The 17,835-nt window shown below is 42.1% G+C and overlaps 1 protein-coding gene across 2 annotated transcripts in view; it reads right to left on the bottom strand.

Annotated features, from left to right (window-relative positions):
- Positions 1 to 14,597: 14,597 nt before the first annotated feature.
- F13A1 (coagulation factor XIII A chain) overlaps positions 14,598 to 17,835 on the bottom strand; it is a 67,629-nt gene continuing 64,391 nt past the window's right edge. For both annotated transcript variants that reach the window (XM_062568069.1, XM_062568068.1), the window contains exon 15: positions 14,598 to 16,680. In XM_062568069.1, the coding sequence (XP_062424053.1) occupies positions 16,536 to 16,680 (145 nt within the window). In that variant the 3' untranslated portion in view covers positions 14,598 to 16,535. The remainder of the gene's footprint in view (positions 16,681 to 17,835) is intronic.

Here is a 17,835-nt window from a genome sequence, read left to right as displayed (position 1 = left end):
AAAGCAATATGTAACTCAGAACATGAGTGAATTGTCTGGCTTAGGGGAGAAGGCAAAGGAGCATATTTTTTAAAAAGTTATTATTAAGATGTAAGCAAGTCTTTAAAATACAGGCAAACATTCTGCATATTATATTCACCAGCACAGGGAATTCAGCAAATAAGCACTGAACCCAAAGGGCTCCATCCCAGATGATAATTCTCATGTAAAGGGTATTTAAGTGTACCCCTGGGGCTGCATGGAGAGATTGGACTGGGATTTCTGTGACAATTGCACTGCAGTAAAAGAGAAGGAATGATCAGGAAAGCCTACAGTGTGGGCTGGAGTTAACAGAGTAAATTCAGCCCTGCTATAAGTGGATAGATCCTGGTATTGCTTATACTCTCATTCAGCCTGATTACTGCCATGTGTTAGATTAGATTAATTCTTAGCTACCTGAGTAGCCCTTCACAGGTTCATGAAGAGATACAAAAAAACTGTATTTTGCTTTCTCAGCACTGCTGTGAAATAAAGGGATGGTCATTCCCTCTCCATAACATAGGTGAAGACAGTTGATGCCCTCAACAAGTAAGACTCATCCTGTCAAAAGTTGTCTTAAACGGTATACATCCTCATTTTTGTGGGATCAGCTTCAGACACTATAAAGCCAGTGGGCCAATGCTCACTCTCTCCCGGGAGCTGAGTGCTTCTGAGAGGCATGGAGATGGATATACTTGTGTGCTTGTGTTTCTGGAGACCTGGGCATGATGGTAGATGGTGTCCAAACATATAACCAGAATGACTTGAAAGACAGCTTAAGATGAAGGTGAATGCAGGGGAACAGTTTTGGCAACGGGCAAATGGTGAGCCAGCAGCATTGACCTTGGTGCTGCTTGTGCTCTTACACTAGCATCTCAGTGCCTGATTTTTGATTTTTTCAGTAATGTACTCAAGGCTACTGAGTAAGTCAAGCAAAGTCAAGCTCAGTGCTGAAAAGCATTACAAATCTTCCTGTCAAACCTCCAGGGGACCAGGCTAACATTCAAGCTACAGAATATATAATATACCCTACCGCAAAGTTGATTTATTTTCACGTCAACAATTTGTATATATATTAATATTTCAAAATCAGTAAATCAGTTTAAAGAAAAAACAATCAGTAATGCTTCAGAATCAATATTGACTAAACTGACTGACTCAAAGGCAGTAGAAGACCATCAAGGCTGGTAGGAATAGAATGAAATAAGCATTTACAGAGGTATAGACATGGCTAATTTTGAACGAAAGGCATGAAAATATTACTGGATTTTATTCCAAGGTGCCAAAATAGAATCACAGAATCACAGAATGGTTGAAGTGGGAAGAGACCTCTGGAGATCATCTAGTCCAAACTCCCTGCTCAGCAGGGTCGCCTAGAGCATATTAGACAGGGTTGCATCCAGGAGGGCCTTGAATATCTCCAGAGAAGGAGACTCCACAGCCTCTCTGGGCAACCTGTTCTAGTGCTCTGTCACCCTTACAGTAAAGAAGTTTATCCTCCTATTCAGATTGCACTTCCTGTGTTTCAGTTTGTGCCTGTTGCCTCATGTCCTATCGATGGGCACCACTGAAAAGAGTCTGGCCCATCTTTTTGACACCCTCCCTTAAGATATTTTTAAACATTGATAAGATCTTCTTCAGGCTAAACAGGCCCAGCTCTTGCAGCCTTTTCCCATAAGAGAGATGCTCCAGTCCTTTAATTATCTTCGTAGCCCTACACTGGACTCTCTCCAGTAGCTCCATTTCTCTCCTGATGAACCCAGAAGTGGACATAACACTCCAGATGAGGCCTCACCAGAGCTGAGTAGAGGAGGGTGATCACCTCCCTCAACCTGTTGACAACAGTCTTCCTAATGCGCCCTAGGATACCATTGCCCTTCTTGACCACCAGGGCACATTGTTGGCTCATAGAATCATAGAACTGGTAAGGTCGGAAGGGACCTCTAGCAATCCTCTAGTCCAATGCCCCTGCTCAAGCAGGGTCACCTAAAGCATGTTAGATAGGGTTGCATCCAGGCGGATGGTCGACTTGTCATCCACTAGCTCCTTCTCCAATGAGCTGCTTTCCAGCAGGTTAGCCCCCTGCCTGTACTGGTGCATGGGGTTATTCTTCCCTAGGTGCAGGACCCTGCAACTGCTTTTGTTGAACTTCATGAGGTTTCTCTCTGCCCAATTCTCCAGGCTGCTCAGGTTTCTCTGAATGACAGCACAGCCCTCAGCTGTATCAGCCACTCCTCCCAGCTTGGTATCATCAGCAAACTTGCTGAGGAGGCACTCCATCCCCTCATCCAGGTTATTGATGAAAAAGTTGTACAGGATGGGACACAGTACTGAGCCCTGGGGGTCACTGCTAGCTACAGGCCTCCAGCTAGACTGTGCGCCACTGAGCACAACCCTCTGAGCTCTGCCTTTCAGCCAGTTCTCAATCCACCTCACTGTCCAATCATCTGACCCATACTTCCTGAGCTTGACTAGGAGGATGTTATGGGAGATAGTGTCAAAAGCCTTGCTGAAGTCAAGGTACACAATGTCCACAGCTCTCCCATCATCTACCCAGCCAGTCATTCCATCAGAGATGGCTACCAGATTGGTCAAGCAGGATTTCCCCTTGGTGAATCCATGCTGACTACTCCTGATCACCTCCTTTTCCTCCATATGTCTGGAGATGACATACAGAATGAGCTAGCTGTTCCATCACCTTACCAGGGATGGAGGTGAGGCTGACTGGCCTAGAGTTGCCTGGGTCCTCCTTCTTGCCTTTTTTGAAGACTGGAGTGACTTTAGCTTTCTTCCAGTTCTCAGGCACCTCTCCTGTTCTCCATGACCTTTCAAAGATGATGGAGTGCGGCCTAGCAATAACATCTGCCTGCTCCCTCAGCACTCATGGGTGCAGAAGTATCAGTATGTTATTCCAGATCATTCTGGGCCACTCTGGCCAAATTTTCAGTGCAACACTTCTTAGACAGACAAGTTGACTTGGACAAGGATGCTCCAAAAAATCAGCTGCAGAGCTAATTTATACTGAATCACCTTCCAGCTCTCCATCTGTTTGGTCTCACCAGCTCCGTTAGTGAGTGATTTACCAACAAAACTTTTCCCCCATTTTATGGCTTCAGCAGAGGGTTCAGTTCTTTCCTACAGTACCAAGCTACGGTTTTTGTTCAGATTATTTAATTTTCCTCCCATTAATTTCCCAGATTTTCCTGCAAACTTCTGGAAATCCCCTATACCGTCCCCCATCTATGTGACAAGAGAACAACAACCAGACTTGTGAAGAAGAAACATTTACCAGACACAGCAAATTTTAAATTCAGGCTTCAATTCCAGCACCCTGAATTTATGTTTTGTCTCACCCTAAGGTGGTGCACTCAGCACTGGCCTGAGGGATTGGCAATCTCTGGACTGTCTCATGCATGCTTATTCAGCTTGGGTGAGTTCACTTGCCTTGTCATTAGTGACTTTCCCTAGGGATGCTCACCAGGTTGGGATTTGCCTTAAAGCCTGCATCCTACTGGAAGATCAAAATGTTCAAATCGTGTGTCCTGACTGTCTGGATACATAATACCAATGACCATAATAAATCATTCAAAAAAATAAAAACTGACAAGAATTGTATGGTGAAGTCCTTGTGAAGTTGATTATCACAATTGCCCACAGTTTTAGCTACTTTATCACACTGAAAGCTGAATCAGCTGCTAGTGCAGCTAGCCTATCCCAAGAGCATGCTGCTGTAGATGTTGAGGGCTGAAAGAGGGAAATCCCACCTGTAGCAAAATACCAAAGATACCTTGCAGCTTGGCTAGTACTTCTGCCCTGTGTCCTTCTACACCATGACACCCTCTCCTTTTGCTTTTTGCAGGCACTGCAACATCTGAAGTTTCCACCCTAAATTCAGAATCAGTAGCACAAAGGAAGGAGAGAGGGAATCTCAGTTGTGGCTGGGGGAAGGGGATAGAGAGTACCAAAAGCCCAGGGCTGGAGCACGACAAAGAAGGCTATATTTTGTGGTCTATATGCAGAGAGCTAAATGATGGTCCTACTGACCCCACACAAATCTGATACAGCACAGTGGGGTTCACGAACTGCCCAGCAATGGGTGCCCACACCTCAGCTGATGTAAGCCAGGGTCCAAAGTAAAAATGTCTTTTTTTGTTTTGTTTTTGTTTTGTGGCCATTAATGTCATGTTTGAGGTCAGAGTGAAGATCATGCTCGCAGCCTCTTCTGGGCTGCAGCGTGAGGTCATTTGGGCTGACTCTCTGTCTGTGATCTATCAACAGCTGTTGCAGGATGAAGCATTGGGAATGTGACAACTGGCTACTCTACCTGCTTTTGAGGGACCGGTCCCAGACTGAAGACTCTTTTGCTCCATCTAGTGGCAACAGGGCTTTGAAACACCCTCCAAGGTTTCAGGGGACCAGTCAACAGAAGACTCAATCCCACCTCAGGCAGGATCTCAGGCAGGAAGCAGCCTGCTTTTAGATTCCTGGGGCAACCGAATGGCCTTCCTCCTCCAAAACAGAGGACAGGCCCAGCAAGGGACTGCACATCTTCAGTTTGTGCTGGAATGAAGCAGGGTCAGGAGAGCTTGGAATCTGCAGACTGGACTTCATAGCTCTGCTTGAGATATGATAACCAGGACAACGGTCCCAAAGGACTTACAGCAAGGAGGGAGCAAACGTATCTGGCTTGAGCACTTTGCCATTGTGTAGAGGGCACAAAATTGATGAGAGTGGATGGCCTTTGGGTGTTATTAGCCCTTGCTTAGGCTGATATGGATCATTCATACAGGATTTTTTCCCCCAGGCAGTTTCATGGGAGACTAATATGCCTGCTGAAATAGCCTTTTCCTCACACCTGCCTGTGTTCTGCTGTGTGGCACTAGGTAGTTACACACACGAAGACACTAACAAACAACAAACTTTATTCAGATGGCAGCATGAAAGCTCTTACTAAGTAGGAAATTACAGAATAAAGGTGGCCAGGGAAATCTTAATTTAGTATTAGTTTAGAAATCTGTATTTGGTTATGCTACAGTTACTATGAGTTACTGATCTCATAGTGTTTTAATCACAGTATTGTCCTGTTTTAGTGGACAACATGGACAGGACTCTCCAAGAGGGGAACTATCAGTACATCCTCTCATTTCTCAGTCTGTGGGCCCAGTTCTTCCTCCCTGCCATCTATTGAAGCCCTACTCAGAAGGCAGTTACTCCTCCTTCACAGCCTTTGTGGTGTACTACTCCTGAAAGTGTCTAAATACTTCACAAATCTTCTTGACTGTATTTTCTGAACAGGCCTCATGAGGCACTGGCCATCCTGGCAGATGGAGGGACTATTTTTTGGGGGGAAATAGTGTGATTGATGTATGTCCTCAATGGTGAGAACAGAGAATGACAAATGGACTGCTTTAGATCACCCATGCACTTTTGTTTCTGAGTGAGTGCTTTGGTTGTCACACAGCTCAGTTAATGTCTTCTGTATAGATGCAGCGAGAATAGGGGAAGATAAGCTCCCAGGAAAGGCAAATTTCCCAGGCTCTCTTTGCAGGTGTGGATCCATCAGCTCAGAATTGCAAATTGTGTGCAGAACAGATGATACAACTAAGAGGAACACAGCTACTAAAATCTTGGAAAGATTGCAGCTATAAACTGAGGCTGAATTGGCTGCATGTTGCCCTCTAGCACTACAATTTCAGGCCATGATATGTTTCTAAGTGCCCCCTTTCCAAGGACAAGTTTGGTGCAAAAGAGAAGACCTGTAAGCTGAACAAACAGTAGCAGCAGTAACTCTCTTCTAAATACCATCTTTTTCAAGATCCTTCAGTTTTGCCCTGAGCTCATGAGAAGTACCTCTGAGGCAGTAAAGAGCATAGGAGGTTGTTGGGTGATGTGGAAAGGAGGAATCCACTAAGTAAACAGCCCTCCTCTGGCACTGCAAGAAGATGCATGGCCTTACCAGCTGGGAAACTCAGCTGTCACTGCTCTATGTCAGTACAAGCACATTCAAGGAGAGTACTTTTTACAGAGCTTGCAGTCCAGCTATGTTTAATCACATTAACAGAGCAAGGCAAAGAGCACATGCTTGTCATGAAGAGCACACTTCTGCTAACTCCTAAGTTCCTGCTCCAGAGACGGTTTCCAAAATATAGCTTGCTCAAACAGCTGAACCCCACTCGCTTACATTCAGCCTGGAGTGTATTTCCACCCTGGGACTTCCCAGTCCAAACCATTCACATCAGATAAGACAGTCTCGAGGAACAAACTAAGTCTTGGCTGTAAAAAACGCAATGGGATATGGTGTGCTCATGTACATGGCAGTGTTTTCATACATGACCCTTTGTATCACTAAATCCTTCAGAAATATTGCCAGTGTATGGATCAGCTTGGTAAACTAATATTAACTATGCATCTGTTATGTGTTCACAGAATCAAGCCCTTTGGGGCAGTTTTGCAGACACCAACAATGTCACTACAGTAGGGAAGTGAATTTTCTTCTATGAGGCCTTAGCTCATTTTTTCTGCAAATCCCATTAAGTGCTGCTTTTCATAATTGCATAAGGCCTAGTTCAAGATCTGATTAGGCAGCATCCTGTTTGGCAAATCAACCCACTAAGCAAATTGTCAGCAGCATCTGATCATCAGGAACAAAGCTAGGCTCTGATCAGTTGCTTTGACTTAGTGGCAAAAACAAAGTAGAAGCAGAAACACTAGTATAATCCCTTGCAGGAGTTCCCAGATGCAGGCTTGCAAACAGCCATGAAAAGCAGCTGAAGAAATACTACGTGATATGATTGTTGTCAAGGAGAAGCATTCACACAGACAAAGGAACAAAAAATATCACATTTTCTTTTAAATTCAGATTTGCCTACTAAGATCTGACGCTGTAAGTACTGCTGTGTTGCTTCTCATTAATTGTGTAAGTTGCACTTGCTCTAAAAGTAGGAGCTGCCTCTCTCTTGCTAGTCTTTGCCTATAGGGCTGGTAGTATCCATTCACTTTTCAATACAGAAGATGTGATAGAGCAAGTTTACACTGCTCTAACATGTCAAAGTACTCAAGCTATCAGTAATGGCATCCAGCCAAAAGCCTGCAGCTGATCTGCTTGAAAGCAAAGCAAGTGCCTTTCCATGAGTTTTCCTACTCTGCTACAATGTCATTGTTATGACAGTGCTTCTGCCAAAAGTGAAAGAAACCTGAAATAAAATGAAACAGCTTTCACCTTGACACCATCCTCCCTCAAACAGCTTGTTTGGGCAGAGAAAAACATTCTTAAAAGGTTTGTATTTGATTTTGGAGGGTCAGAATGCTTCTTCTGCATAGGGTGAAATAGGATTCCTGCAGTTGTTCCAAATACTGCTTTCTTGTCATCTTGGATGCCTGATCTGGGACTTCCCAAAGCATAGCTTGCTTCTGTCTGCAAAGAACCTAAACCAGTCCTTCTCAGGAGAGGAAAAGGTCTCTGTGGAGGAATCCGGGCAATCTCAGTGACTTTAGAGCCATTGGAGGTAATCCTCACAGATCTCCAGAAATCCAAATCCAATAAATTCCTGCTGTCAGAGTTTTTTTTCCTGGCAGCTGCCTAGTATGTGCTCCTTAGAGGGGAATTCCGGCTCTGATGGAGGAGAATAATAAAAGTGCCAGGATGGATTATTTCCTAGACATTTCCATAAGGCTTCTGTGAAAGATTGAATTTCTCATCAGTCTCAGTTCTATGCCATAATGTCATGTTCGTAAAGCCCTTTCTATAGTATTTTGGAGATAGGAGCAGGGAGTGAATGGGGCAGAGGGAAAGAGCAGAGATGTTCCTGCAAGGCAGGGTATGATCCATAAATAAAATTCCTTTTCTGCTCCCAGGACAGAGATACTCAACCAATGCTTAGTCTTTGAGCGGTGGCATAAAAGAACCAAGATTCAGCTGGTGACAGGAATTACAGAAGTCAGGAAACTGCATAACTGGTTTTCCTGTTGATGTTTCTACATTGTTTTTGGTACCATCTCTTCTGCCTCACCCTCTCCTCTTTTGTTGTTTGTTCTCTCACAATGAATGGCTAATACTTAAAATCACATGCATGAATTTTCAGCATTCAGTGTGCTATGGGGTACAACACGCAAACCACTGAACATAAAATACAAGGCATGTTAATGACTAGCCCACAGTGCATGCTAATTTGTTGAGACCTTAGAAGTTGACTGATAATGGAGAGTTCTGGTTGGGATTATGGCTGATACAGGGTGACAGTCAAGAACTGGTTATGACAGGTAGGCAGTGCTAAGGACCTCTTTCTCCTTCACTGAACCATTGAGGTCATGTTTCCTTAAGAACTGTTGTGAGGAAATAGAGGTGCATTAGGACCTAAGACACCCACTAGCATGCACAGTCCACCTTGCTCCAGGGCAGACACCACAAGAAGTGGCTGATATTGGAGTGATCTGAGGGCCATCCTGAAGAAACATTTTAGGAATGGAGAGATCTGCCAGAAACATGATGATGGAGAGAGGAGAAACTGCTATTTTTGCTATGTACAATAAGGAACTGAAGTGCTGCAAGGATGATGTAGTGTCTTTACCTGGTTCATCAGCTCAGTAGGGTTTTAGAAGTCTGAATAAAGAAAAGTTGGAGGAACTAAATGCTCTTTCCCTGCAAGTTGATATCTTATAACAACATCCTGGCGTAACACGGCATTGCTAGAAAGACAACAATAACACACATATAATGTTTATTTTACTTTCTTATATTCCTGTCCCTCATAGTGTGAAAATCTTGGGAGTTTTTTATGATAGCTTTTCCCATTTGCCTAACCTCATACCTTCAGTTGTAACCACAGTTGGAAGCAAGACAATTTACAGTCTGATGATGACACTTTCCTCATGCTAAGTGTCTCTGAACACAAAGACATTTTTTCTTGTGTGCCAGTAATGTTGATGAGGTCATGAGAGCTTTGGGAGTAGAGTTTATTAGTTAAAAATTGTTCCAGAACTAGCTGATTGGAGCACAAAGTATTGTTTTATAATGCAAACACTGTAGCTACCTTACTTAGATCAGCCGAAAGGCAGAAAATAATTCAGTAGCATGTTGCACTGGGGCTTATGATGGCCCTGTGCAAAGCTTATCTCAGTATATGAAAATGTTTTAGTATAAACTAAACTGTTTAGACAGCAGAGGCTTTGCAACATCACCTTTATAACAGTCCCTAAATTAGCTTGAGCTGTTTGCTTTATAGAGGACAACAAACACAGTAAACTTATCATTATTTTAAGCAAACAGTAGGGTAGATTTTTACAGCTGCAAATGGGATTTGGGGCTGGTTTACATCATTGTTGATGTATACTGTATTTGGTTAAAAGGACCTGCATTCCCAAAACATGGATCTTGGTACAAATCATGGACAAAGCATGGACACAGCTAGACTAGTGTAATGGTGCCTTCAATGGTCAAATGGGGTTAGGTGTGTCATGCTATAGCTGCTGATAAGTAACAAGAGGCTTGTGGTGGACTAGAGCTTTTTTCCCCCTTTTCTTATACTAGCACTGCTAAAAGTTCATACTATTACTTCTGAGAGTTCATTTTGATTGTTGCTTACAGCAATATAGTTTATTCTTACCTCTTACAGGAATGAGCAGTACTAGTGTAAGTACTTTTAAGTAGATACAGTTACATCCACACAGGAAAATAGCTAATACTTTCTCAGGTGGTGACATCTGGGCAGATATTTGCCATGCAGCTATCCTGCATCACGAGTACCCAACCATCCTTCGCATCTTCTGGTTGCTCCCTGCAGGCTTACACTGCTCAGGGTGCATCTACAGCAGTGGCTCAGAGCAGACCAGAACTGTGCTTCAGCAACTACTGCTTACAGCGCTCTGGTTCACAGCACAATCTTGTAGCATGCACTTTTTCAGCTCAATTTCACCTTAAAGAGATGCTTAACAAATATACCAAAGCTCCTCCAAGTACTAACGGCCTTTCAGACTAGACTGGGGCTAGTCCAATACAAATCCTCTGAAATATAGTGTGGCTACTGGGTACTCAGTTCCAGCTGTTTTACTCTACTGATCTGCTTCTATTGCACCCTACTAATGCAAATATGGCCTAAGTGCACTAAAATTGAGCTACAGTTTACTAGACCTACCCTTCACACAGTTGTCTGAAGTTCTTGCAACATTTTATTATTATCTACAGTCTATTTCCAAACAGAGGAATTTTATAAACAGATAAGACATCATGAAGGGCATCACATAGCAATTACAGTACTGAAATATATTCACTTTGAAGAAGGGCAGAATGTGGGTAATATTTTTTACAGTGTCTCAGAACACTATAAATCTACATAGTAATGAAAAATCAGTTGATTTTTGTTTGTTAGTACCTTACTCCTTATCCATAATTTGTTCTAGAAAGCTTACCTTGGTTTTCTCACACTGGTTATTATATGAGACAGTAAGAGATTTCTTGAAACAACACATGAAGAAGAATAAAATTGAGCTCAGCCTTGAGACTATATGAAGCTTGTAACCCGGGCAAGTTTTGAATCTATTTCGGCGATGGACTGGGTCCAGTTTCAACCTAATGCAACTGGATCCCAACAGACCCACATTCCCCCTGCCCAGATAGGCCATTCACTAACTAGCTCTGTCCTTTCAAAGTACAGATGCTTGACACTGTATTGTTTTGAAATGGTACTTAAAATGACATAATGATACTTAGAAAAATTTAGAGAAAAGCAGTAAGGATGATCACAGGCATAGAACAATTCCCATGCAAAAATGACTGAGCTAGAAGTCTTCAGCCTGAAAAAGAGGCAATTTAGGGCGAAATACAATACAGAGATCTACAAAATTATATACAACATGTTGAAAAGGGAAGGAACGGTCCTTGACTCTTCCAGTACAGAGCTATATGCCAAAGGAAGTTAACAGGAAAGCCAAATTCAAAGCAAATAAGAGGTGGTTCTTTGTACCTGATGATTGTGGACCAGGCATTGTGGACTCCTTGCCAAAGCATGCAGTGGATGCTAAGAGCTAATAAAGCTGTCAAAGCTCACAGAAGCGAAAGCCAAAGATACAGAGTAAATAGAAACTCCATCCAGATCAGACAGTCTCTAGGCTGGAGCCTAGGGAGGTATTAGAGGGAAGTATCACATACCCTTTCCTTGTCCTGATGTCTTTCCTAAGCATCCACATATCACCATTGTTGAGACAAGTCACTGAGCTAGCTGAGATTCTGGTCTGAATCATTCTGGTTTTATGCTAAATGAAGGCCTTCCTCCCACCTTTCTCACATTTGTGCCCAATGAGTAGGTCACCACAGCATAAGCAAAAAGCCTATATCTGCAGTGCTTCTCATTACTGTTGCAGTTTTCTCTAGATCAGGCATTTCCTACCTCCCTTGCTCAAGAATCACTTCTATTTTCACCCTAGCATGGTAGAAGCCAGATGAACACAACTACATTTGGGCAGGCTGCGGGCGACTTAGAAACTGCCCAGCCTTTTCTGGATCTTCTCGCAATGCATGTGCAGCCATATGTGCAGCCACATGTGGGTTGCCCTGTTGACTGCCTTGCATTCCCCAGGTTTCCAGCCACCTTCTGACCATCCCTTCCCCATATGATCTGCCACCTTTGTGGAGGGTGAGCATAGCCAGGAAATGCAATGTGGGTTTCCAGCTCTACCTGCAGAGGTGTGGCATCCTGGTGCTGCTAGCCAGCTCCAGTAACCACCAGGCAGGTCTGCTACCACTGCTAGCGTCCTGTGGATTACCTGCCTTAGGGGACACAACCTGCTGGTCTTTCTCTCTTACAGATTTCTCTGTTTTTGCCATTAAAATATTCCTTTTGCATCATTTTGGCCATATTTCCCTCTTTAGCATGTAGTAATAATTTTCCTTTTTCAATATTGATTTCAATGTTTTCAACTTTGCCTTTATATGTTTAGTAAAACTCTCTCTCCTGCGTGCCATAGCTTCCTAGTTTCTCTCAGACACTCACTTCCCTTACAGACGCTGCTCAGCTATTTCTCCAATGTACATTTCATGCCCTTGCTTGGTACCATCTACCAGACCAGCTTGGTACCGTCTACCAGACCAGCTCCAAGATCCGGGACAGTCTCTCTCCTATCAATAATCACTGTATAATTTGACTTCTGTTTTTTTAGAATGAAGCTATTCATTTTGGGTTGAACAATCTTAGACATTTTCACCTCCCTGTCTGGTCTTCTCCCTCCGTTGCACCATCAGCAGAGTGTAGAGGCTGGTACCCAGCAGTCTCCTCCTTGGGGAAAGTAAGGACAAACATGAAGAGAATATGCATAAGAAAGGGTGGTATATTAAGTCCCCTGCAGGAGGGGAGGGCCACCTGCTTGGCAGAGCATTTATTATTAGTTTCAGTTTGAATCAATTATTGCTGGCAGAACCAGTCATTAGAAAAGACAATGCTCAGTCAGTTCTCTGATCCTGTTCCACAAAGCACTCAAAGCCTTGTAAATACTTGTCACTATTACTCTTAACGGGTCACAGGCTTGATGATTAGCTAGCAACACAAGCCTCAGGACTTGTCAGGCCTTGGCTTGCCTGGAGCTTTCCTTAGTTGTAACAACAGTTATCTAATGACCAGGTGTCTATTACATACTTTATTCTGGCTTTTGCTTTGTTTTATACAATTGAGTGCTGAAATGTTTATTGTTATACAATTTTTTCAAAACTAATAGACAATAAAAGAACATAGTCATTCTTTGTCAAATGGACTATCTATGACCTTAGAATAAAATGCAGCATAAAGGAATACTGGCATGGAATGATAGCAGGGGCCTTGAAAGTACAGGTGTAGCATGATACCAGAGGCCCCAGGGTATAAACAACTCACCAGTGGTCAATTGCTGGACATCAAAGAAGTGTAACCTTGGCAGCTGGGTAAGACAAATGTTAGGAATAAGAAAAAACAAGTATCCGATGTGTGCAAAACACATCATAAATAGTAAGCTTGGATGTACTGTGGAACTTTGAATCAGTGAAGAAAGAGTAAGATGTAGAGTATTTAGCTAGCATGTAAAAATGACCTCAGGTGGATCCTAGGATGTGAAGGAAGAAATTCTCATTGTTGTGCTCATCTCTGTAAAGAGGAAGAAAAACTCTCCCCATAAACATCATACTCCTCTTGATGAAGGATCTGGGACACCAATGATTTCCTGTTACCCCTGCTGCTGATCTGAGACTGCAGCTCTCAGCCTTAGGACCCAGAGGGCCAGTGTAGGGGCTGAGAAAGAGCAGAGAAAGAGAAGGATACTAAAGGGTTTATGTACATCAATTTTACCTGTATATAACACTGTAACAACAAACCAAGAATATAATTCCATCATCTAGTTATCCACACTAATAATAACTTTCATTAGACTATTAATATTTTAATAAGACTAAAAATAAATTATTCTTCTTGGCTTTGCATATAAGATACATTTCCTTGCCAGTAACAAGATTTTGAGTGAGACAGATTATTGGGAATTCAAACAACCTACTCCATAATTAGGTCACTGCAAACTGGTAACAACACATGCCTTCAGGAACACAGAAACTTCTGCTTGTGCCTAGCTTCTCTGAGATGCTTGAGTGTGGAACTATGGAGGCAGGGATTTGATTTGGGACTTTTTTCTCCCCCATCCGAAGGTATGTCTGAGGGATGATGTTTGGGACAAGGACATAAATTCACCCTACTCAAAACAGATTCTTAGCTGAAGAGTGTAAACTTCAACCTGACTCTCTTCAGGTTCAAAGATCCTCCAGACCTGGGGTTCCCATTCTGACCTTATTGATCAATAATTTCCTATGCACAGACAGGATACTATCAGAATACTCATACCACCCTCAATCAGAATTTACCCATGATTCACACAGCAGACCATGCACAGGGTAATGAGTGGTTGAAATCCTAGGGTCTATCCTTTTGCCTGAGGTTGCTACAAGCAGCCCTCTGCATGGAGCAAGCTGGAAGATGATGCTGAGAGCTGTTGACATCCCTGGCTTATATTCCCAGACCTCCTTCACAATCATCACTGAACTTCCCTTTGCTTCAATCTACCCCTCAATATAAAAATACTTTATATCTCCCAGGGAACACTGTTCAACCTAACAACTGTTTGTTAAATGGTTTGAAATACTTAGCTGAGAGGAGTACACTTCAGAAGTGGGATGAAGGTAAGGTCTCATGAGGAGCATATTGGCCATTTAATAGGCTCTGACATGTTAAAGCAATTCCCAGAGGAATCTGTGGATTTTCTTCTCTGGCACTATTATGTGCTCTGGAAATTGCCACCTCCTCCAGAACATTAGGTAGTCAATTGTTAAAACAGAAAGAAAAACAAAGGCTAAAATAGTTAAACTGAAAACAAAATATTATTATTTTTTAAATAAAGAGTGTTGTTTCTCCCCAGCACCCAAAAGTCACTTTTATCAGCATGGCTCAGAAGCAAACTTTTTAATTTACTCTTACAAATAAGAGATGCAGCAACTGGTGTCTATAGTGCTACCACTCAGAAGTAGTGGTTGATCAAAACACAGACCACAAGCTATAAGAGCAATCAGATATGCTTTATTTTAAATTCCTGTTACACTGTAGCTACTAAAAATCTAGAATGGAAAACAGGATTATATGCAAGAGCAAAATATGGATAATCTTATTAGATGTTATAGACTCTAGTAGAACTGCATAAGCACTTAATAGAGGTTGTCATTGCAGCACAGGTTGTTCAGTCCCATGTGTCTCAGAGGACTTCTTTGAGAGACTTTGTTATTGCAGAGTTTCTAATGGGTCACATAAGCTGCACAAAACAAGTGTGTACCCATGCCTGAAATGAAAGCCCTGCAGAAATCTGCTTGGTATTCCTGGCTCCAGGGTTACTCATTCACTTCATGAGGTGGTGCGAATCTCTACTTTATTCCATATACTGGAGTGAAAGAGTAGCCTGTATTTCTCCCCTTTCTCGGTTTACTTAACAACTGGCCAAAGGTTACTTAGGAGGTAGCGTGTGGCAAAAAGAGGAGCAGAAGACAAGTCATCACCATTGCCCTCTCACTAATAAGACCACAGAATGACTTTGCCATATGCTGCACAATAAAGTCACAGCATTTAATAAGCCAGAGGTTCTTTTCAGCTTCTTTGGAAGCTCAGTTAGCTCACCTTTGTTGTTTGTTACTGTGGGATATGCTTTTACACACCATGGCTGGTGGGTGGTCACTGCAGCTGGAAATTTGAATTTAACACATGCATCTTTGCCTCGTGCAGAAAAAGATCCTGGGAAGAATTACAGGAGAGAAAAAATGAAAAACGCTTCACCTAATTGGGTGCATACCTTGGCATGGAGGAGGAACCTGCATGGAAGACTAATAGAAACAATACATTTGGAACAGCTCTGGGCCAGAGGGGCCTCTGGAGAAAAGCAGGTATCCCCTTTGCACCCTACAGACTGAAATGTTCTAAGTGAGACAGGAAGCAGATCCAGCTTGTGGAGTTTCTGGTTCTCAAGGTATATGCTTTTTTTCCTTATCCAGTTGAGCTTCTGTCCTCCTGAGATATTTTCACACATAATATAATCTGATTTTGCAGTAGCTGTGATTCCAGGGGCACTTTCTGATGTGGTTAAATCCAGATTTATCCTCTAAATAGCAGTGTCAATGCAGGACATTTGTTAGGATTGTGGAGCTGGGAGGAGAAGAATCCCAACCTGCCCCACTGAACTCTAGTTCACAACACACTGTGACCACAAAATGCAAGTTTGGTGCCATGAACTCTGAGCAGGGGAATGAAAAATTCCAGATTTTCATCAAGAAAAGAGAGGAACAGCATATTAACAGCATCAAAAATGGTGGGATGAGGTCATGAAATAAAGGAATATGTGTGGGTGCAGATACACATGAAAGAGCAAGAGAGAAAGCATATTGAAGTGGCAAGTGGGAACAGAGAGCTGGGAATATTCTGGAGATAACAAATCCTGAGAGAGGCTTCCAGCAAAGTGAGTTCTCCATGAACTGGAAAATTCTAACACTTAAGATAAAGCAGACCCTGTAGCTAGAAATACCAGTTTTTAATTGCAGCCTGAATGATCTATCGTAAGATAGTATAATTCACTCTAAGAATATATAACACTGGTTTCTTCTTCTCCTTTCTTTCTTTCTTTTTTTTTCTTATCAGTGAAATATCAGACCTTAATTAAAACTAAAGTTCAGACTGCTTTAGTGAATGGAGCCTTTCAGATTCCCTCCCAGCACTAGTGCAAAGGGCCATAAATACAAGTGAACTGTAGGAATAATATGACCTAGAATTACCTTTAATTACTTATATCTAATTTTGAATCATTCATGATCCAGATGCATTTTTCCAGCTCTCCCCAGCATTTACAGTTAGTTTTCTTTATCACATTTTAGTAGGCATGAGGTTAACCAAAATAATAACATTTTTACTTCTCTCTTTTTTTTCCATCTAATGAGATATTTTGAAATACAGCTAATTAAAGGATGAAGACAGCACCTTTGTTCATAGTTTCTGAATCTGGACGTTCAGCTCACCGTACACATGCCTCAAAGCATCACAATTCAGGCTTGCAATCAACTTTCGTAACCCTGGTCGTTTCGGGGTGCATTTTACTTCCCAGGTCAATGTAGAATTTGCTGGGATTTGTCTGTAGGAAAAAAAGGAAAGTAACAATATTGTAATCATTCAGCCAGTGTTCTCAGCCTGACCCAGAACCGGAAAAACTGAAGATTGATGGTATAATACATCTTTTCTTTTCTTTTTTTTTTTTTTTTTAAAAAAAGTTTCACTCATCCTGGTAAGTGTCCTATAAATTATTCCCTCCATCTTCCAGTCCTCTCAGAACTGACTCTGTCAAAGTCTTTTCTAGACATTCCTCCAGGCTAATTTTAAATTTCTAAAATGAATCAGGTTTTCTCTGCTGCCTGTCACTTCCTCTCACTGTCACTTTCAGGATCATCTTTATGGATAACATATCTTTCTACTTTTTAATTCAATTTTACTAGCATATTATCCAATAGTTTGCTGGTTGCTTAAATGGTTAAGCAAATCCTGGCTCAGAAGTGCTAGCCAGGTGCAGTGCTGATAAGGAACTGAGCCCCTACGCCATCTTCTACCCTGAGCAACTCTGCCACAATTGTAATATGAGGATACCTCCTCACCGACCACTTCAGAGATGACTTCTTCATGCCTATGCAAATAAGCCAAAGTATTCTTGGGAGTCCTGCAGTTAACAGTTACTCTTTTACATAATCTATGACTCTTAATAACACATAGTATAAACCACCTGTATTCTGCACTGCTCTTGATTTTCAATTTTTGCAACAATTAAGATGCACACAGAGCCTCAAGTATTGGGTTTCTGTGTTTTCTCAGTGCTTTCACTACCTTTCCTGTGCAGATTTTGAAGAGTGATATTGATCGATTGGTCGTGTTTGAGGGATGTCAGGAAGGGAACCAATGGAGGAGGTAGCATAGTGGGGAGCTATTTATAAAAATGAATGTTCTTTTCTCACATTAAGTAGGAGGATCATGAAGTGAGCCAGTGGTCTTATCAGCATCACATGGTTATGGTAATCTGTAAACACCTGAATAAATGGGGAGCAAAGTTATTGTAAACTTTGGTCACTGTTGTCAATTCTCATCTGATAGGATTTGTCTCTCAGATGTCATGTCCTCTGCTACAGTCAAGACAGAAATGACTGCCTAGGTTTAGCAAAATTTGCCACAAGATAGAGAAACCTTAATTAGCTGGAAATTATCTAGTTTTGGTTCCTCCTACCTGCATAATTGTTTTAGTGCA

The sequence above is a fragment of the Rhea pennata genome, chromosome 2 (assembly GCF_028389875.1).
Source record: "Rhea pennata isolate bPtePen1 chromosome 2, bPtePen1.pri, whole genome shotgun sequence".
In the NCBI taxonomy this organism is placed as follows: domain Eukaryota; kingdom Metazoa; phylum Chordata; class Aves; order Rheiformes; family Rheidae; genus Rhea; species Rhea pennata.
This window is presented reverse-complemented; position numbering and strand designations above follow the sequence as displayed.